We start from the raw sequence: 18,715 nt of genomic DNA, 5'->3' as shown, positions 1-18,715 counted from the left end.
TGTGATGTTACTTCATTGATCAATATTGTTTTTCTCAGTGAAAACCATTCACTTTTCCAAGGCCTCTGTTTTTGCATGGGCTCAAATTATTACAGTACAAGCCTTATGACGCTTTCAGACCTGGTAGTTCAGTGTAAGATCCTAAAAAGACACAGTTTTTGCAACATGGAGGAAACACTGGGCAAAATAAAACTAGCTGTGTGTGAACATTACTGTCAAGCTATAGTAGTAGTAGCAGTAGTAGTAGAAGTAGTGGTGGAAGTAGTAGGTATAAATAGTATCAATTAAGCTCTTAAAGTTTGCATGCCCTATTATTTTCATATATTTGAGAAAAAATGTCCATTGCCCCATTGTAGAAGCAGCTGAAAATATGTCTGAATCTAATTATAAAGCGCTTTACTGTCCGATAATCAGGAAGTGTGTGGTTTGCATGCTAATTGTTGTTAGTGATAGATCTCTGAAATTGCGTAAAAACTCATCAGGGTTAGAATGGGTAAGGTAAATAAGGAATAACATAACACAATAAAAACAGATAGAGTGCCTTTAAAGTCATATTTACAATAATAGTTGGAATGCCTTAAAAATTAACAGTTAACTCTATTTTGTAAATCTGTGATTTAATGTTGATAATGCTGCACTCAGTAACTTTTCTGGTTGAGGGTTCATCATCTTGAAAAGTCCTACCCTCTCCACAGATCAGACCTGTAACTTGGCCTGGTGGGTCCCCTGCTTGTGAAATAAGTTTAATGCCATAATGTGGAACATTACACAATCTGATCCATGGTATTTTTTGTTTCATTCACACATTTAACACACACACCCTGCATATTGAGGCTGAGTTCTTATCTCAAACAGAAAACACTCTGTTACACCTTGTGATGTCATCATGTGGTAATACAGGAAGTGCTCCACTGTGTTTTAGACTTAAAGGTAAAAGGTAGGTGCTAACTTGAAAACTACCACTATATGACATCACAAGGTGGAACAGAGCTTTTTGAGCTTTGGATATGTAGACAGGCTGATCCTAAATTTTCCCAACATGGAATTAGGATGAAATATGGAACAGACTGAAGTTAATTTTCTGTAGAAGAGTGTTCAACATGTCTCACATTCTGCCACAGCTGTCACACCTGCACAATGAAGCATATTAATAATGCCAGTTTATAAAGAGTTAAAATAACAATCAAATATATGTCACTATGTTGGAGAAACTATTTCTGACTGTAAATGTGTAGCTCTAGTGTCCTGAGATGACCTCAAGTGCCCCCTGTCTGTTTGAATAATAAGTAGCACTACTCCAAAAGCTAATGCTCTTTTCTGGATCCAAACACGTCCAAATCCTGACAAGCCTGCTGCAGCACATTACTACACAGAAAACTAACACGAGCTTTCAAGAAAGGAGAGAGGGAGAGGGGAAATGGGAAGGATTGTGGGGGGTGGAGGAGGAAAAGAGACAGGAGAGAATGAGAGAGAAGGGAGCACAAGGGAGATAAATAGGAGGAAGAGATAGGAGGGGAGAATAGAGAGAGGGAGGGAGGAGGAGAAAGGAGAGACAGAAAGATGGAAAGAGAGGCAAGAGAGTAAGAGAAGGTACCGGTGGAGAGATGAAGTTTTAAGGCTTTATTTTGTGAATGACTCTAAGCTAGTGAGAGGACATAACGCTTGAGACAAATGGAAGTGTTAGGTTAAATCAAAATAACGAGTCTGACAGTAGCAGTTACAGAGAGAGGGGACGGTTTTTCAATAGAAAATGAATTGGAGCCAGAGTCAATGGAGGCCATGCTCATTTCCTATTTGTCCATTTATATATACAGTCTATGCTACTAATACCCTCTGTTACGTAATTGTTGGCGAGTTCCTTTCATTGGGGTTGCTATAGTGAGAGTGGCATTGTGTTCTGGCTACATTGTCATGACAGATGGCCTCACTGTGAGAGTCCAGCCACATACTGAGAGTAAAGTACACAATATGGATGCAGTGTCTTGCTCAAAGTGTCTTGACTGAAGATTTGGCTTTCACAGTTCTACTAGATCTAAACCAGGACTATTTCAGGTCTAAACCAGGTCTAAACTTGGACTGCATCATTGCTACAGTAGTTCTAACCAAGAAACAACCCAAAGGACAACAAACTAAATGCATACAATTGGCTCTAAATTAAAAGCGTCAGACCTGATTTTCTTCTTCTTCTTCTTCTCAGTTTAGCCCTCACGGTAAAGCTAACAGCAACTAGCTAACTTGCTAACTTGCACTTCCATATTATTGAACAATAAAATGCTTCGTAATTAGATGCAGGCAGTACACAGCTGACATATTTTGACCTCCAGCTGCTTATACAGTATATGTGTACTGGGACAGGACACGTACTGCTCTAATCTATGGGGGGGACAAATGTAGTACAGGTCCTTTAAGCAAAAATGTAGAGCTCCTTAATTTTCTGTTGAATTTCACACCACAGCCCTGTCCTATCTCTACCTAAAATGTGTCTTACCATCAGTGGTGGAAAGAATACTGCAAATTTGTACTCAAGTAAAATTATAGTTACATGGCTAAACATTTACTCAATTACAAATACGAGTACAGTTTCAAAAATCAACAAAAAAGAGTACACTTACACTATAAAGATCCTTAATTACAATAATGTGAGTAATTAGAAGGGCTGTAGTTCTTTAGGCGATTAATTGGTCAATAGTGTCTTAGTCCACTAATTATTTTATTTCAGTTATAAGAGACAACAGCAGGGAGTGGTTTAGCTAAAGATTTGGGAATGAATCTTGTGCTTAACCTGCCTTTTTTCCATAGAAATACAATGTTTCCTAGTTGACCAGAAGAAGGCGCCGGGGGACATGCTGTAGGGACTATATCTCTCAGGTGGCCTGGGAATGCCTTCGGAGAAGTGTCTGGTGTGAGAGAAGTCTGGGAGTCCCTGCTTAGACTACCACCCCATTCCCAGATAAGCAGAAGATGGATGTTTCCTAGTCCTTTTTTCAGCATAAATAGTAGTTTTTACATGAAATCCACCTGCAGGTGTAGCCTTGTTAGTGCAGTTTGGGTCAGACAGAGACATAATTTGTGAGATTTTGCCATGTCCCCTTTTTAGTAAATGACTCAATTGGAAGGACATGTCTTCAGTTCAACACAAATTTCTAGTGATACGCTAATGGTCCATACTCACTGAGCAGTATGCAGACACAGAGCAGGATAGCGACCAGTGCTCCGGTCGTGAGTCCATCAGAGAAGGGCAGGACCTCGGGGCTACACGTTTGCATGTTTCCTCGACTGTCGCAAGCACAGACGCGTATCACCAGGGTGCTCGTGCTGCTCTGGATGGGGTAGTCGTTGTCTGAGATCACGATGGGTAAAAAGTAGACACTCATCTCTCTGCGACTGAAGCCCCCCCTCCGAGTCAGGATGTTGGCTGTGTTGTCTGGGAGATGAAAGGAGAAAGTAGATTCAAAATGATACCGTGCGTAAAGGTCCACTGCGGAACTTTGTTAGCAGAGTGTACACTATGTGCTTGTTTCCACAATTCCATATTTACTGTTTTTTCTTTTTTATTTATTTATTTATTTTTTACAAATATAGTGCAATTTTTAAGTTATCTTTTTCAATCAAAATAAAATAAAATCACCCTTAAGGAAATTGGAAAATATAGTGGAATATTCCAGAAAATGTGACATTTCCAAGGACCTCCTCAGGTGTTCCACTCTCCCCCAGAAAAGTTACGCAGTAGGCCTTTGAATTAGCACAGAAAATGAAGGTGTAAAGAAGATTGGAACAGGAAAATGTTGCGGATAAGTTCTATTTTTGTGACAACTGCAAATCAAATTTGAAATACCCCTCATAATCAAACCACTTAATTACTGACAACCTGTTTATTTAAATACTGAAATTTCAACTTCTTTTAACAACATATTTTGCTTTTAGACAAAATCATTCCAAATTCTTTCGATGGCTTCTGAATAGGAAATCTAGTCCATTGCTATTCCTTTTAAACTTTACTGAGCTACACATTGACTCAGAGAACCAAGGTTACAACATGGCTGTGGCTTATACACCTACACAGGAGACTTACCTTCTTTATCATCTATAGTGAAGTTTGGGTTCGTGGGACTTATACTGAAGACAAACTTATGTCCAACCAGAGGCTCATCTGTGTCGACTGCACTGATAGTCTGAATCAGCTGAAAGAGAAAACATGAAAGTGCAGAAATGTTCATTCAAATGTATTTTATTTCAAAGTTGCACTATGTAAATTTTATCATGGAGGGTCTGCCACCTGCTTATCTCCATGGAGAGGTTATAGCTTTTCCTTGAACATGCATTCTAACTGTGAGGGGCTGTCTCTCCACAGATCTGACCTGTAACGTTCCCTGGTGACATTGTACTTGTCTCTGTAGAGGTAGATATGTTTAACAGAGTAGAGTGGAACTTTCTAGTAACAGTAAATACATTCCCATGGAGATAATTAGATGGCAGACCCTTAATCAGTAATGTTCCATAGTGCAGCTTTAAATGGGTATTATAAGTCTGGCTTGTAAAGCTAGTTTCCTTACCTGTCCAGCTTTGACGTTTTCACACACAAATGTATCATAGGACATGGCAAACTCAGGGGCGTTATCGTTGACATCCAAAACCTTTATGAACACAGGCACCCGGGTCGTCTGCCGCGGGTTATCTGAAGGAAAGAAAGAACAATCAAATGTAATACAATATATTAATTTAAAGGTCCTATATTACATACAATTGACTCATGTGAGCTTTAAAATATGTTATAATACTGTTACGTCCCCAAAAACATACCTGGGGTTGTGTTTTGTTTCATTCACACATGTTTGACTAACACTTTATTATTAGTCTGTCTACCTCTCCAAAGCTCAAAATGCTCTGTTTCACCTTGTGATGTCATGTAGTGATAGCTTTCAAGTTAGCAGCAACCTTTTAACTTTAGTTCAGTAGAGAACAATGAACAATTCCAGAGCTGAAATTAGCCAAATCTTTCTAGTGAAGGTGAATGGACACAGTGGAGCACTTCCTATATTACCACATGACATCACCAGGTGGAACAGAGTGTTTTGAGAGAAGAGGATTTGAGGGAAAGGGCAGTATTCAAAACGAAATACATGGCAACATTTAAAAATAATAATAATAATAACATCCAAATTGAAAATTCACATATGTTGAAGCTGAATTTGTCTCTGGGGCCCGGGACAGTGGATGCCCCCTGGCTCAGCTGTTGGCTATTCATGTTTGACCACATTATGACTCTGCTCTCATCACTTTACTAATAGTATTTGTGTTTATATGACCAGCATCAGACTGAAAACATCCATAATGTCACAACTACCATAGTCACAAGAACAGAACACAAACATATAAGGGGGGTCAAGATTGTTTAAATTCTAGACATTTTTTCTTTGTTTCTGGTGGATTTTAATGTGTTCCAGTTGGCGACAGTGGACTTAAATTTACATTATAAAGGGTCCTTGCAACTGTGTAAACACAGCTGCCCTCACCTCTGTCCGGCTCAAAAACAAATGTAGCAGCAGCAGATATTTTGCTACTATAATTACAAATGTAACTGTTAGAGGGATATTTAGGCCCCTGCAAACACACAAGACCTATATCCAATAAAACTTTATATATTATATTATTTTCAATGTAAATATATGGGTTCTTGGGGGGCCTCTGGTGGCCTCGGGTCCCTAAACAGTTGCTTAGTCTGCTTATAGGCTGGGCCGGCCCTGATCATAAGTATCAATCGTAAGGTGCCCACTATAACACAGATTAACATGATACAAAATCTACTTGCCTTAAAATATTTCTTTATGTATTTATGTATGTAACAGAGAATACATTGAACTCTGAACCATTTTGTTTGTGAATAGGCCCAGTCATTACAGAGATATTAACCATAAACCAGGTCCATGCATTTACATCTGACAGTTACACAGCAAACTCCACCTGAAAATTTTGACCTGTCTCCAGCTCATGGTAAACTATAGGGACACTACACTATTTTGAAGCTGTGTGAAACTAACCCACTAGACTTTTTGACAGTTACAAGATATGCAGCACAACATAGAGCTTTGGACTTACTAATTTCGGTGGCCACCACAGAGATGTTGTGCCATTTGGACATCTCTCGGTCCAGGTTCTTGAGCGTGGTGATGGTTCCGTTTGAGGAGTCGATGTTGAAGAGGCGCTCCAGGTCTGTGTGTCGATCTATGGAGTATCTGAGGAGAACAGCACATCACAGGACAGTTTAGTTTAGTTTATGTCACATTGGTAATTGAAACACATTGTAACACGTGCCAAAAGCTCAAAGTGCTCAGTAGAACAATCAAAAGAACTTGTCCATTGTTTTTTATATGGTTCCGTTTTCTTGTTAAAATTAGATACACTTTAAAGAGAACCACACAGGAATTTTTAGAGACCTGGACTCCATTTTTTCATTATTATTATTATTTTGAGGGAGTACAAACACCTCTCAATGAAGGGAACGCTGACTGATTTTACCTGTAGATTTACTTATTTATTTATTTATTTTGTGCATTAATACTATTATTGATATTATTATTGTTTATTTAATTTATTTATGCATTTATTTTCAGTACTGTATATTCCATCCTTGCTTTTTTTTTTTTTTTTTTTTTGGTAATACCATTAATTCTATAATATAATAATGATAATGATATAATTGTAAATCTCTTGTTCACTCCTGAAAATTATATAGCATTGAATGTATACTGTAAGGGTATGTCTGAAAAAAAAAAAATAAAATAAAAAAAATAAATAAAAAATATAAATAAATAAATAAGTACCACTCAGAGGAAGCACTGCCAGCTTTGAGTCACATCACCTATCACCTCTCCACCATAATAATCCAGGGATACTAGGGAAGATGATTTAATCTAATCTTAATACAATGATGGAATTGCAATACTGATCTAAAACTAGGGATGTGAAAATTATTTGATTAATTGGTAATCATTAAGGTCACTGCTGTGGAATAAAGACACAACATTGTGATAGTATTGTCCATTCCAGTCCATTCCAGTCTTGTCCAGGCTAGTCTGGCTATGCTACATTTGTAGGGAGTATTATACCTCTGATGTCTTATTTTACATACATTATTTTTAACGATTTAATTCATGATGTCATCTGAAACCCAGCGGACAACAACTAAGTACAAAAGCACGTTGTCCAAACCCTCAAGTATGACAGAAAATAATTAAACTTGTGTAAATCCAAACTGAACTTTAGTACATTTTGAACCAAAGTTTGAAAATTGCAGCATACAACAAATGAAGTACAGTCCCAAATGATCCAGTGTGACCCTGCTGTTTGCGGCTTAAAGGGTCCTGCTATAATCCCACTGAGACAGAACTTCCGAGTCAATGCTGCTGCACATTTTGGACTGGCTTCATAATTGACTAAATCCCAAAGCAACTAATGTTTACCACTGAAAAATACATGTTTACAGTCGCCAGCTTCTCCTTTGACAGTTTAATGGATGTATTTAGTTTAATTAATTTCTCGGTGCTACAAATTATGCATAAATATTGTGAAATCTTGATTGACAAGTGGCTGGAACAACACACGTTTTCATATTGCCAGAAGCATTAGACATGGGTGACATTTACAGGCGCTGTACCTGATTTTTACAGAAATAGTTCATTTTAAACAGTTTGCAGTGGTCCAAAGTTATTCCTCAGTTACCTTATGCATTCTGAGCTTCCTAAGTATTCAGCACAATGAGTTTATGGACGCTTTTCATAACTTTCAGAGGCCAGAGCGCTAAAGCTAAGAACAACTAGCATGTTAACAGTGTGCTTCCCTATTATCAGACTGCAAATCAGACTTTTATGCATTTCTTTTTTTATATAGTGGACTGATTTTTACATCAGGAGCTGCTTATACTGACAACTACTAGCATGCTAACAGTGTACTTCCTTATTCTTTGACAATATTTTTATTTATGTATACATTTTGACCTGAAAAGCTGATTATAGAATAACACTGTACTGTATATATCTGCACTGGAGCAAGACACATTTAGCTCAAATCCATGGATATAAATGTGCTAAGGTGCCGTTAAGCAGCTTAAATGATCTGTTCTTAAGTGAGTGATGTTGAAACCAGGTAGGGACTGTGTAAATGGTTCTTGGTTCTTAAGTTTAATCACTTCAGAAACTTCAGGGACTGCTTAAGACACTTGTATCAGTTCTTATGCTGCGTGCTTCCAGACTGTTTGGTTAAATGGTAATCATGGCTCTACTGAGGGATTTGACTTTGAGTGTCCTCAAGTGTCCAAATGTCCACTTTTAGGCATGTCTGTCCCACACTAGAGACTAAAACTGCACACAGAGGTGTTGAGTTGCATTACCATTAGGGACTTGGTAAATCCATTCAGTTCAAATACCTTCAAGTGGAACTAAACACTACATCGTTTTTGCTACTAAACTGTGTATATGATGTTTGAATAGCATTGGATAAGCAATGTTAATGAACACTTGGTGCAGTTTTCTTGTCAAAAACAATCAAAACTTTAGTGCATGGTGTCTCCAGTGACCCCTGCAATTTCAAGTGTTATGTGACATCACACAGGACTGCCCTTATTATAGCCAGGTGTTTCTCATTACATACACCTGGCTGCAGGGCCAGAGTTTGAAGTCTGGATACCTGTTAGACCAATCACACTGTTCCTCATACGTCCACATTCCTCCCCTCACTATCTTCTTTAGTCCTCCAGGCATGGCCGAGCTTAGCAGTTCTATTTGTTTGTTTGGAAGGGGTTTAGATGACCTGTAACTTAGCCTAATGAAGTAATTTTCTTGTCTCTGTGGAAACGGATACATTCCATACTATACAGTGGATTATTGCAGGCAAAGCAATAACATATCCTAGAAAAGTTACATAACACAACTTTAACTATATTAACAAGCATTCTTGCACAATGTGTCATCTGTAACTATGTACGTATTTGCAATTTTGTATTGTTTATTTTTTTATGTTACAATATGGAACATACACTGTATGTAAATTGAATGGGCATACAGTATTTAGTTAAATGATGTATTAAACTTGTATAATTCAGATGCACAGGCCACACACAGGCTTAGTCCTGAGCAGCAGAATATGCTCAAACTACTACTCATGACATTTCAAAATCAAATGTGGTGATGTCCTGCTTTCAGATATTCATTTCATTTTATTGTATTTTATTTTACTGTATTGTATTGTATTGCATTTTTATTCTATTTTATTTTAATGTCTTTTTATTGTATTTTTATAGTATTGTTAATGTATTTTATTTGTATAGTATTGTTATTGATTACATTGCATTTTTACGGTTATGTTTTCTGACCTCACTTTGTATCATACACATGGCTTCAGTGAATAAGTTTGCCATTGTGTAAATCCATGATCTGAGGGACACAGGTGTAAATGTCTCTGCAGTGTGAACACAGCCTAAACGCTCCTCTGCTCCCTGTTGTCAGAGGAACCACACAGGCCCCTGGCGACAGATTGTTTGTCATCGTCAGATTTGGATAAAATGCTCAAAATCCTGACTCAAGTGACTGTATCGCAAAAATATTACTGTGTGCAATGGCATTGTGCAGAGTTGGATAATACATGTTGCACTTTAAAGATGCACTAAGTAACTTTTCTGTTTTTCAGGTTCCACAACCTGTTTGATTCTATGGAGATGTTATTTGCCTGGAATGTCCCACAGTATGGCATTGAAGTTATCTACCTTGTATTTATTCCATTACAAGTTTTTTTTTTTTTCTTTTTTTTTTCTTTTCATTGCTACATTGAAAACATGGATTCTGACTCAACGCCTCTCCACGGATCTGACCTGTAACTTGGCCATGGGGATAGATTAAATGCCATGCCTGAAGCGTTGCATTCTTTACTCTCCACACATCTGAGCTGTGAATTCGCCTGACGACACCACCTCTTGTCTCCATGGGGATAGATCAGTTTAATGCCATACTATGGAACATTTCAGACAAAACAATAACAACTCCATGGAGGGAAGCCATTGGCACACCTCAACCAGTTAACCCCTGCAATGCGACTGCTGTTGTGATTTGGGCTATACAAAAATATCGAAAAGAGAATTGAAAAGTTACATAGTGGACCTTTAAAATGTGGCATACATCGTACAGTGGAAGAATGTGGTGGATTTAATAACACATATCTGCATGATGAAGAAGCCCTTGTACACTCCATCACTCTCTATCTCTGTGCTCATGGTGCTCCTTTTCTCCCTGTTGTCACGGCGATGACACAAGCCTCCAGCTGCTGCTCATTTGTCATCGTCACAACAGATATTTCCACTGGATTTAAATGTGCATCACCATACACCATCTATCCCATCTGCCCCATCTACAACATCCACCCCGCCTACCTCACAATACCCCACCTACCTCACCCTGCACCATTTACTGCATCTGCCCCACCTACAACATCTACCCCACCTACCCCACAATACCTCCCCTACCTCACTCTACACCATCCACCCCATCTACAACATCTACCCCACCTACCCCCCAATACCCAACCTACCTCACCCTACACCTTCTACACTATCCACCCCATCTACAAAATCTACCCCATCTACCCATAATACCTCACCTATCTCACCCTACACCACCTACCTCATCTAACTACCCCCATCTGCCCGCCATGCCCCACCTTCCTCACCCGTCTACCCCATCAGCCCCACCACCATATCATATCTACCCCATCTACCCACTACTCAGTCTGGCCCACCATAGCCCATGTACCCAACCTACCGCATCTACCTTACCTACTTCACCAGGCCCACATATTCTATCTACCCCTCCTCCAGCATCTGTCCCATCTGGGACATCTGCCCCACCTACCTCACCTGCCCCACTATACCCATCAACCCACTCTATGCCATCTACTCCATTTAAATCCCATCCACGCTGTCTATGCCATAGAAGCTGGAAACAGGTGGGCGCCATGTGTGGGACCAGAACCACTGAGTTGCCAGATCTGACTGTGCAAATGAATCACTCACACTTTGAATGAGTGCACTGGTGCTGTGGGATTATGTCATATGGGAAGAGAAAGATCCATGTTTTCATTTTCCACAGATTTTACATAATTCTCTGCAAGTTTTTTTTTTTTTTTTTTCTTTTTTCAAATCCAGGGACAGTATTATTCAAAACCACTTTTACATGCTGGAAACAGGGGGAGTCTACCCAGCAAAGCCTCAGAGTGATTTCACCACCTGCTCGCATGAAGTTATGTCTTCATGTTTTGTAATATGGGGAAAAAGCAGATAAAAGTAACACAACTAAGTTACAGGTCAGATGTATGGAGATATGACCCAGTACAGAGAAATCACGAGATTGTTTTTGTTTTTTTGTTTTTTTGTTTTTTGTTTTTTGTTTGTTTTTTTTGTTTTTTTGGCAATCTAACAAAAAACCACACAAAAAAAAAGCTGGTAGCCGACCACAGCTTTAGTAAACTAAATCTTAGTAAACTAGATTTAGTAAACTAAATCTTAGCCTTTGTACTTTTGAAAGCCAATGTTATGTGATAATTATTTGGAAAACTTTGAGAGTTCTTGCTCAAATGAGCTAATAAACTGTTCCATTGAGGTTCAGCAGGTTAATTCAAGTGTCAACTCCTCATTATTGTGCTGTATTGTAAAGCTGAACCACAGTTCTATACAGCTCTAGACAGTGAGTATCCCTGAAATCCTGAGCTCCCATGATGCTTTGCTCCTTTGATGGATTAGTTTTGCACACTTTTCATTTGTGAGCTGATAAGAGCAGCACTGGTATTCGCACACACTGTTTGTATTGATTTAGCTGTGGTGTAATTAAGGACAGAGCCGTTACAAAGCAACGAAAGCTTCCCATTAGATAAAGTTGTTTTTTGAAGGAGATTGTTTTTCATACAAAGCGGTAGAAATGCATTTGAAAGATTCAAAAGTGGTATTACTTCACACCAGGCCTGTTGAGATGGAACGTTTTTGACATAATCTTACTCAATCTCTCTTTTCGCTCCTACTCCCAACTAAATTGCTTTGCTAGATCTTTGTCTTTGCTCTTTGTCAGTGTCTGTTTTACTAAAGCCATAAATATGTGACATTTTCCCAGGCCTCTTGTCTCGCCTCTTTCTAAACTTACATAAACACGGGGCAAGGCAACGTGGAACAAATATGATACACAGTATATTTCCTCTTTCAATATTAATTTGATAAACATAGTCCAGTTTCTCTCTGCTCCAAACCACAACCACATGTTTCACAGACCTCTCCATCCAAAACACCCCACGTGATCATAGACAATTTGAAACAAATGGATCATAGTTTGATTCAAATGTGATGAACTGCGCAGCCATATACAAACACACACAAACACACACACACGTGCACATACATCCAAATTATCTGAACCCAATATTTTATGCTGCCTTTGTTTAGCAAAAGACAATAGAAGGATTTTTCATCAGCAAACAGATAATTAGATGCAGACAGTACACAGCATACAGTATGACACTGTTCTTCCAAACCCCTCCTCTCTACTAACTATTTTCTGCAGTCCTTCAGGTACTGCTCAGTTTAGCAGCTCTATTTGAAATACAGTTGTGGATGGAGTTTAGCTGCTTAGTCACATAAAATTGATTTTTGTGAGCTTTAAGCCATGTTATAATATGCCAAGAGTTGTGTTTTGTTTCTTTCACACATGTTTGAATGATGCTTTATTATTAATCTGTTTACATTTCTAAAGGTGAAAATGCTCTGTTCCACCTTGTGATGTCATGAAGTGGTAGTTTTCACGTTAACAGCTCCTTTTACCTTTTGTTCTGTGGAGACTGGCAACTCAAGGGCTGAAATCATTCAAATAATTCTAGCGGAGGTGTATGGAGTTTAAAAACACAGTGAAATACAATTGTTTTCAGCGTGAGAGAAGAACTCAGCCTAAATATACAGTGTTAAAGATGTGTGAATGAAACAAAACACAACTCAACAAAGGATATATTTTGACGAGGAAATGAGATTATGACATAAAGCAGAAAGTAGAGTAGTATGGGTAACTTAGCCAAATCATCTTATAGTATATTTTGTACTCACTTGACAGGTTTGTTGTCTGCATCAGGGTCCCTGGCTGACACCACGCCTACAGCGCTCCCGGAAGCGGTATCTTCATGCACCTCGATGATGTAGGGGTTTCGGCTGAACACAGGGGGCTCGTCCACGTCATCCACCGTCACCTTCACTGTGGCATAGTCCTTAAACTCCACCCCCTGAATGAAACGCATGTCCAGGTACGTGTTCTTCACCTCCACACGGAACTCGTAATCTCGCTTGGTCTCATAGTCCAGTCTCTGCAATAGAACAAGTATCATGTTTGTATGCTTGTACACTCATTTAAGATAAAAAAAAGGTTTAATAAGATAAGAGAGACAATATTCTCTGGAGATTTCAGTGTTGCAATGCCAAATTACAAGAATAACAACAGAAAAGAATGGAATATGACAACTATCATAAATAACATCACAACACCAAACTGAACCATTAAAGCTACCATTTGTAATGAGACTGACCGACCCCCCTGTTCTATTCTCACATATCACCACTAGATGCTGTCTACGTCACTGCTATCTGATAGTGTGCCAGCTTTAGCCTGACAGAACAAGACCAGAGAGCACATGTGAGTCTGAAGAGGATGGGCCAGGTGAGGGGAGGGAGGGGACAGTTGAGGGGAAGGAGGGGACAGTTGAGAGAGGGGCCAGGTGAGGGGAGAAAGGGGACAGGTGAGGGGAGGGATGGGACACGTGAGGGGATAAACTTGATGGTAGCCACTATGCAACATGCTATCTATGAAATAAAAAATAAATAAATAAATAAATAAACAAAACAAAGCATGGTCAGTATTCTATTCTTTTTTTTTTTTTTTTTTTACTTTGTCTTTCCTCCGATTTGTTATACAGTAGGTGAAAGTGATATTAAATGGTTGACATTTTTTCTCATTAAATACATTGCTAAAGATGCTTTCGCACATGCAAAGCAAACAAACAAACAACAATAAATGTCGTATAATACTCTGGAATGATGAGAAACATATTGAAACACACTGGGAAAGAGAAGAGGAGAAAGGTGTCTAAACCCAAGACACCAGCTAGGATAAAAAAAAAAAAAAGATAAAAAGAAAATAAATAAATACAGTATAACATATTTAAACCACTAAATAAATAACTTGACCTCACCTTGACTTGAGAGCATTGACAAATCATGTTGGCCCTATCTCACTCCCTTAAACATTAAAGGGCTCATATTCCTCTCTTTTCTGATCTCTGTTCTAATGTTGTTTCCTTATCACAAACAGACCTGGAGTTGTGTTTCGTTTCATTCACATATTTTTAACACACAAACCCTGCATATTTAGGCTGAGTACTTCCCTCAAACTAAAAACACTCATCATGTCATGCGGTAATACAGGAAGTGCTCCACTGTGTTTTTAAACTTCATACACCTTCACTAGAATCATTTAGGAAATTTCAACCCTAGAACTGCCAATCATTACAGAACAAAGGGGAAAAGGAGTTGTTAACTTAAAAAACTACTGCTTTATGACATCGCAAAGTGGAACAGAGCATTTTGAGCTTTGGAGATGTAGACTAATAGTGTTACTCAAACATGTGTGAGTGAAACAAAACACAATTGCAGGTATGTTTTAGAGGAGCTAACAGCATTAGAACATGGCTAAAAGATCTCAAGAGTCAATTTTGTGTAATATAGGAGCTTTAAGTGTAACTTCTCTAAGACTATAAGAAATAAATGATAAAACTTAGCAAGAGTTCCCATATTTTGGTAAAAGCCCCAGAACAGATGTTACTGGATCTAGGCTGAAGCTCATCTTGTCTTTTGTGAGCGATGGGGATGTGAACAAGAGCATGTCAGGTCATAAGTTGCACTCTTGTTTTATTGAAGCGTGCTGTGGTTTAGAGAACTGGGCCAGACAAGTCCAACTGTGCCTAGAATTAACCTCCTGCTGAAACTTAGATGAGATTTTCCACACTTTTAGTTCAGAAAAGCCATGGAAGTTCATCCAAAGTTAAAGAGGCTGTGCTCGAGGTTACCCCAGTGCAGAAAAACTGTATGAGCAGCTCTTGAGGTCAAAATAAGTCTGCGGTGTACTGTCTGCGTCTAATGAGAACGTGTGCTGTTAGGATGCTAGTTGTTGTTAGCACTACCACTCTGGTCTCTGAGAATTATGAAACGCGCTAATGAACTCATCATGGTGAATAATTAGGATGTTCTGAATGGACCATTGCAAACTGTTTCAAATTAACTAGTTCTATTTTTTTAGGTTTTAAGACGGTAAACAAACTACAGTAAGGAAGAAGTATTATTATTAGTAGTGGTAGTAGTGGTAGTAGAAGCAGTAGTAGTATTTCACTCATTCATTAACAAATGTGTATGTTATTTTATTATATATATATATATATATATATATATATATATATATATATATATATATATATATATATATATATATATATATATATATATATATATATATATATATATATATATATATATATAGAGAGAGAGAGAGAGAGAGAGAGAGAGAGAGGATGAACACTTTATAATATCTGCACTAAACTGGACACTTAATAACACCGGTCACTTTAATAAGCCACTTTGTACTGTTGTTCTGATGCTGCTGTTGTACATATTTTTCTCCCTTTAAGTATTTCATTTGATTTTTTTAAGCATATCTTTTTAACTTTGTGCATGCCCTTATTTGTATTTGTATTTATTCAGTGTGTTTATGTTGCACTTTTTCACCGAATCAAGTTCCTAGTTTGTGAACTGTGTTCACAGACTATGGCAATAAAAGTCTTCTGATATATATATATATATATATATATATATATATATATATATATATATATATATATATATATATATATATATATATATATATATATATATATATATATATATATATATATATATATATATATATATATATATATATATATATATATATATATATATATATATATATATATATATATATATATATATCTCATGTGTATGAGCATGTGTGAATGGGTGCATGGCTCCTGGATGTGCTTTGGAGCCTTGGAGGTGGAAAAACACTATATAAAATGTCATTTTCTATTTACATTTTACATTATTTACCTTTTTTTTTTTTCATTTGACCTCTGATTTCAGACTTTTATAAAATTGAAAATATAATCATCTTCTCCCACAAATCGATACTATTTTCAGATGTCCCATTTTTCTTGTTTTGTCTGATTTTTCCTGTTGTTTGATTTTCCTGTTTGTTTTTGTGTGTAGGCAGCACGGTGGCTGAGTGGCAACACTCTCACAGCAAGAAGGTTTGGTTCGATCCCAGGGTGTGTGGAGTTTTGCATGTTTCTCCCCGTGTCTGGATGGGTTTCCTCCAGGTACTCCGTTTTCCCCCATCAACCAAAACATGAACGCCCTTCGAGACAACTGTTGTTGTGATTTTGGGCGTTACAAAAATAAAATGAATTGAATTGAATGTTTACAGATTTTACAGCTGAATAATAATAATCTTTTGTACTGCAAATAAATTGAAAAAAAAAAAAGAAATGTGAATCTTACACCTAAAGAAGCAGAAACAGGCTCTTGTCACTCCAGCCTCACAACAAGGGATAGATAAAAAAACTATTCTACATGTTTCCCTAGCTTGGCATTAAACTGAGCATTCTCCATAGAGACAAGCACTTAGCACTGAGGATGTGCTATAAGGACATTTGTTGCATTTATTTTGTGCAATAAAAACACGTGCAAAGTATTAAATCCAAGATGAATATGTTTAGTCTGATGCAATACTGTGGAACTTTCCATGCAAATATAGGTGGCGGACCATATACCATAAAAATGTAAATATAGGTGTCATACAGCTGCACTGTGTAACTTTTCTGGTAAAGGGTCCACCACCTGTTTGTCTACATGGAGACATTATTGCTTTCAGAATCAGAATAAGAATCAAAAGATTTATTACCATTGTACTTTTTACTTTTTCTTCCCTAGATTTGAGAAAAGTATCTGTACTTTCTTCTCCACTACATTTTTGAACTGGACTGAAAAGTAAACTTTTTTAAAATTATTATTATTGTCTGAGACCTGCTGAAAAGGCTGAGGGTTTATTTTTGACACATTCATAATAATTTGAGCAAAACAAAAATATACAAATAAAAACAGGACCCAGCATCTGTACTTAAGTAACAAAACTGAGTGCTTCTTCCATCACTGAATATCCTCTCCATGGAGACAAGGTGATGGATTAAAAATGTCAGAGTGTACCTTTAAATGAAGACAAAAATCAATCATTGTTTCATTTTCCCACAAGTTACTACTCAATCAATGGGAATTGTAACTTCTACTACTGCTGTCAACAAAGCATCACTTCACTTAATGTGCCAGTCCTCATGGGCTGTTAAAGTCTTCATATTAACTAACTGCTGTGTTTGTTTTGTTTGCTGAAAATGAAAAGCATCAGAGCCACTCCAGAGGGATCTCTCCACTAACACTATAGCGTCTGTTTCCGTGGCGATGTGTGAAAACATGTCACTTCTCTCAAGCAGCCTCTGATTGCCTATTCATTCTTAATTAGCGACCTGGCTGCTAGCACTGCCTGGCACCGCTCTATAAAACACAATGCACACAATTAGCAGGAAGAAATACCAACAGAAGTTACCAATAATGGGGAGGGTTGTCAAAAGTAACGAAAATCAGATACTAATCAATACTAAAACTACAATTGAAACTAGATACTCATTTGAGCACGTATCGATACTAAAAAAAGTCACATTAACAGAACTGAACCTTTCCTGAATATCTTTAGAATGATGTTAAGCTGTAGCTTTCACAAGTATAAAACACATAGACTAGTATACATCCATGGACCACTGTAAACCTACTGGGCACTGAGGGAGTACACACATTTAAGTACTATATATGATAACAATTTCCTTGAGTCATTTTGGAAAATGCAGCAATATGAGAGTATATTTATAACACATTTGAGAAGACCTTCTTCATTTAATTGATTATTTTAACAAATAGTTTATGCTATGCTAATACCTTTTCATTGTACTATATCCCACATTTGTACTTTACTTATAGTAGTGAAAATTACAATACTACTACCACAATTACTTCCATTATTACCACTAATACTATTATTACTACTGCTACTAGTACAATTACTGCTGCTGCTGCTGTTGTTACTACTACTACCTCTACTACTATACCATTAATACTACCATTACTACTAGTTCTTCTACTACTATTACTACTACGACTACCACTACCACCACTACCACCACTGCTACTGCTATTACAACTACTACTTCTACAAAAGCCATTGCTATAGTACCTTCTTGATGATGACCACTCCCTCCTGTGTGGTCTGGTCAGTGATGATGTTGAAGGTGTCATGGCCGCCCACGATGGTATACTCCATCTGTGCATTTCGCCCTATGTCGCGGTCCTCGGCTTTGATCCGCCCGATGGCTCCACCCACCTCTGTGGACTCAGCTGCTGTCACACGGAACGAGTCTGGAAACAAAATAGACAAGATGAGTTTATTTGTAAAGAACAATTAATACACAAATCCATTCAAAGTGCTTTACAGATTAAAGGTTCTATTACACTAAA

The 18,715-nt window shown here is 37.7% G+C and overlaps 1 protein-coding gene across 1 annotated transcript in view; it reads right to left on the bottom strand.

The window, feature by feature from the left end:
* Window positions 1–18,715, bottom strand: part of LOC117388169 (cadherin-10-like) — a 174,167-nt gene that overhangs the window by 90,079 nt on the left and 65,373 nt on the right. The window contains exons 6-11 of the mRNA XM_033985643.2: window positions 18,435–18,616; window positions 13,124–13,377; window positions 6,097–6,233; window positions 4,554–4,675; window positions 4,073–4,181; window positions 3,173–3,424 (exon numbers count right to left, since the gene is read on the bottom strand). Coding sequence (XP_033841534.2) covers window positions 3,173–3,424; window positions 4,073–4,181; window positions 4,554–4,675; window positions 6,097–6,233; window positions 13,124–13,377; window positions 18,435–18,616 — 1,056 coding nt within the window. The remainder of the gene's footprint in view (window positions 1–3,172; window positions 3,425–4,072; window positions 4,182–4,553; window positions 4,676–6,096; window positions 6,234–13,123; window positions 13,378–18,434; window positions 18,617–18,715) is intronic.

This window comes from Periophthalmus magnuspinnatus, chromosome 20 (genome assembly GCF_009829125.3).
Source record: "Periophthalmus magnuspinnatus isolate fPerMag1 chromosome 20, fPerMag1.2.pri, whole genome shotgun sequence".
Lineage (NCBI taxonomy): Eukaryota > Metazoa > Chordata > Actinopteri > Gobiiformes > Gobiidae > Periophthalmus > Periophthalmus magnuspinnatus.
This window is presented reverse-complemented; position numbering and strand designations above follow the sequence as displayed.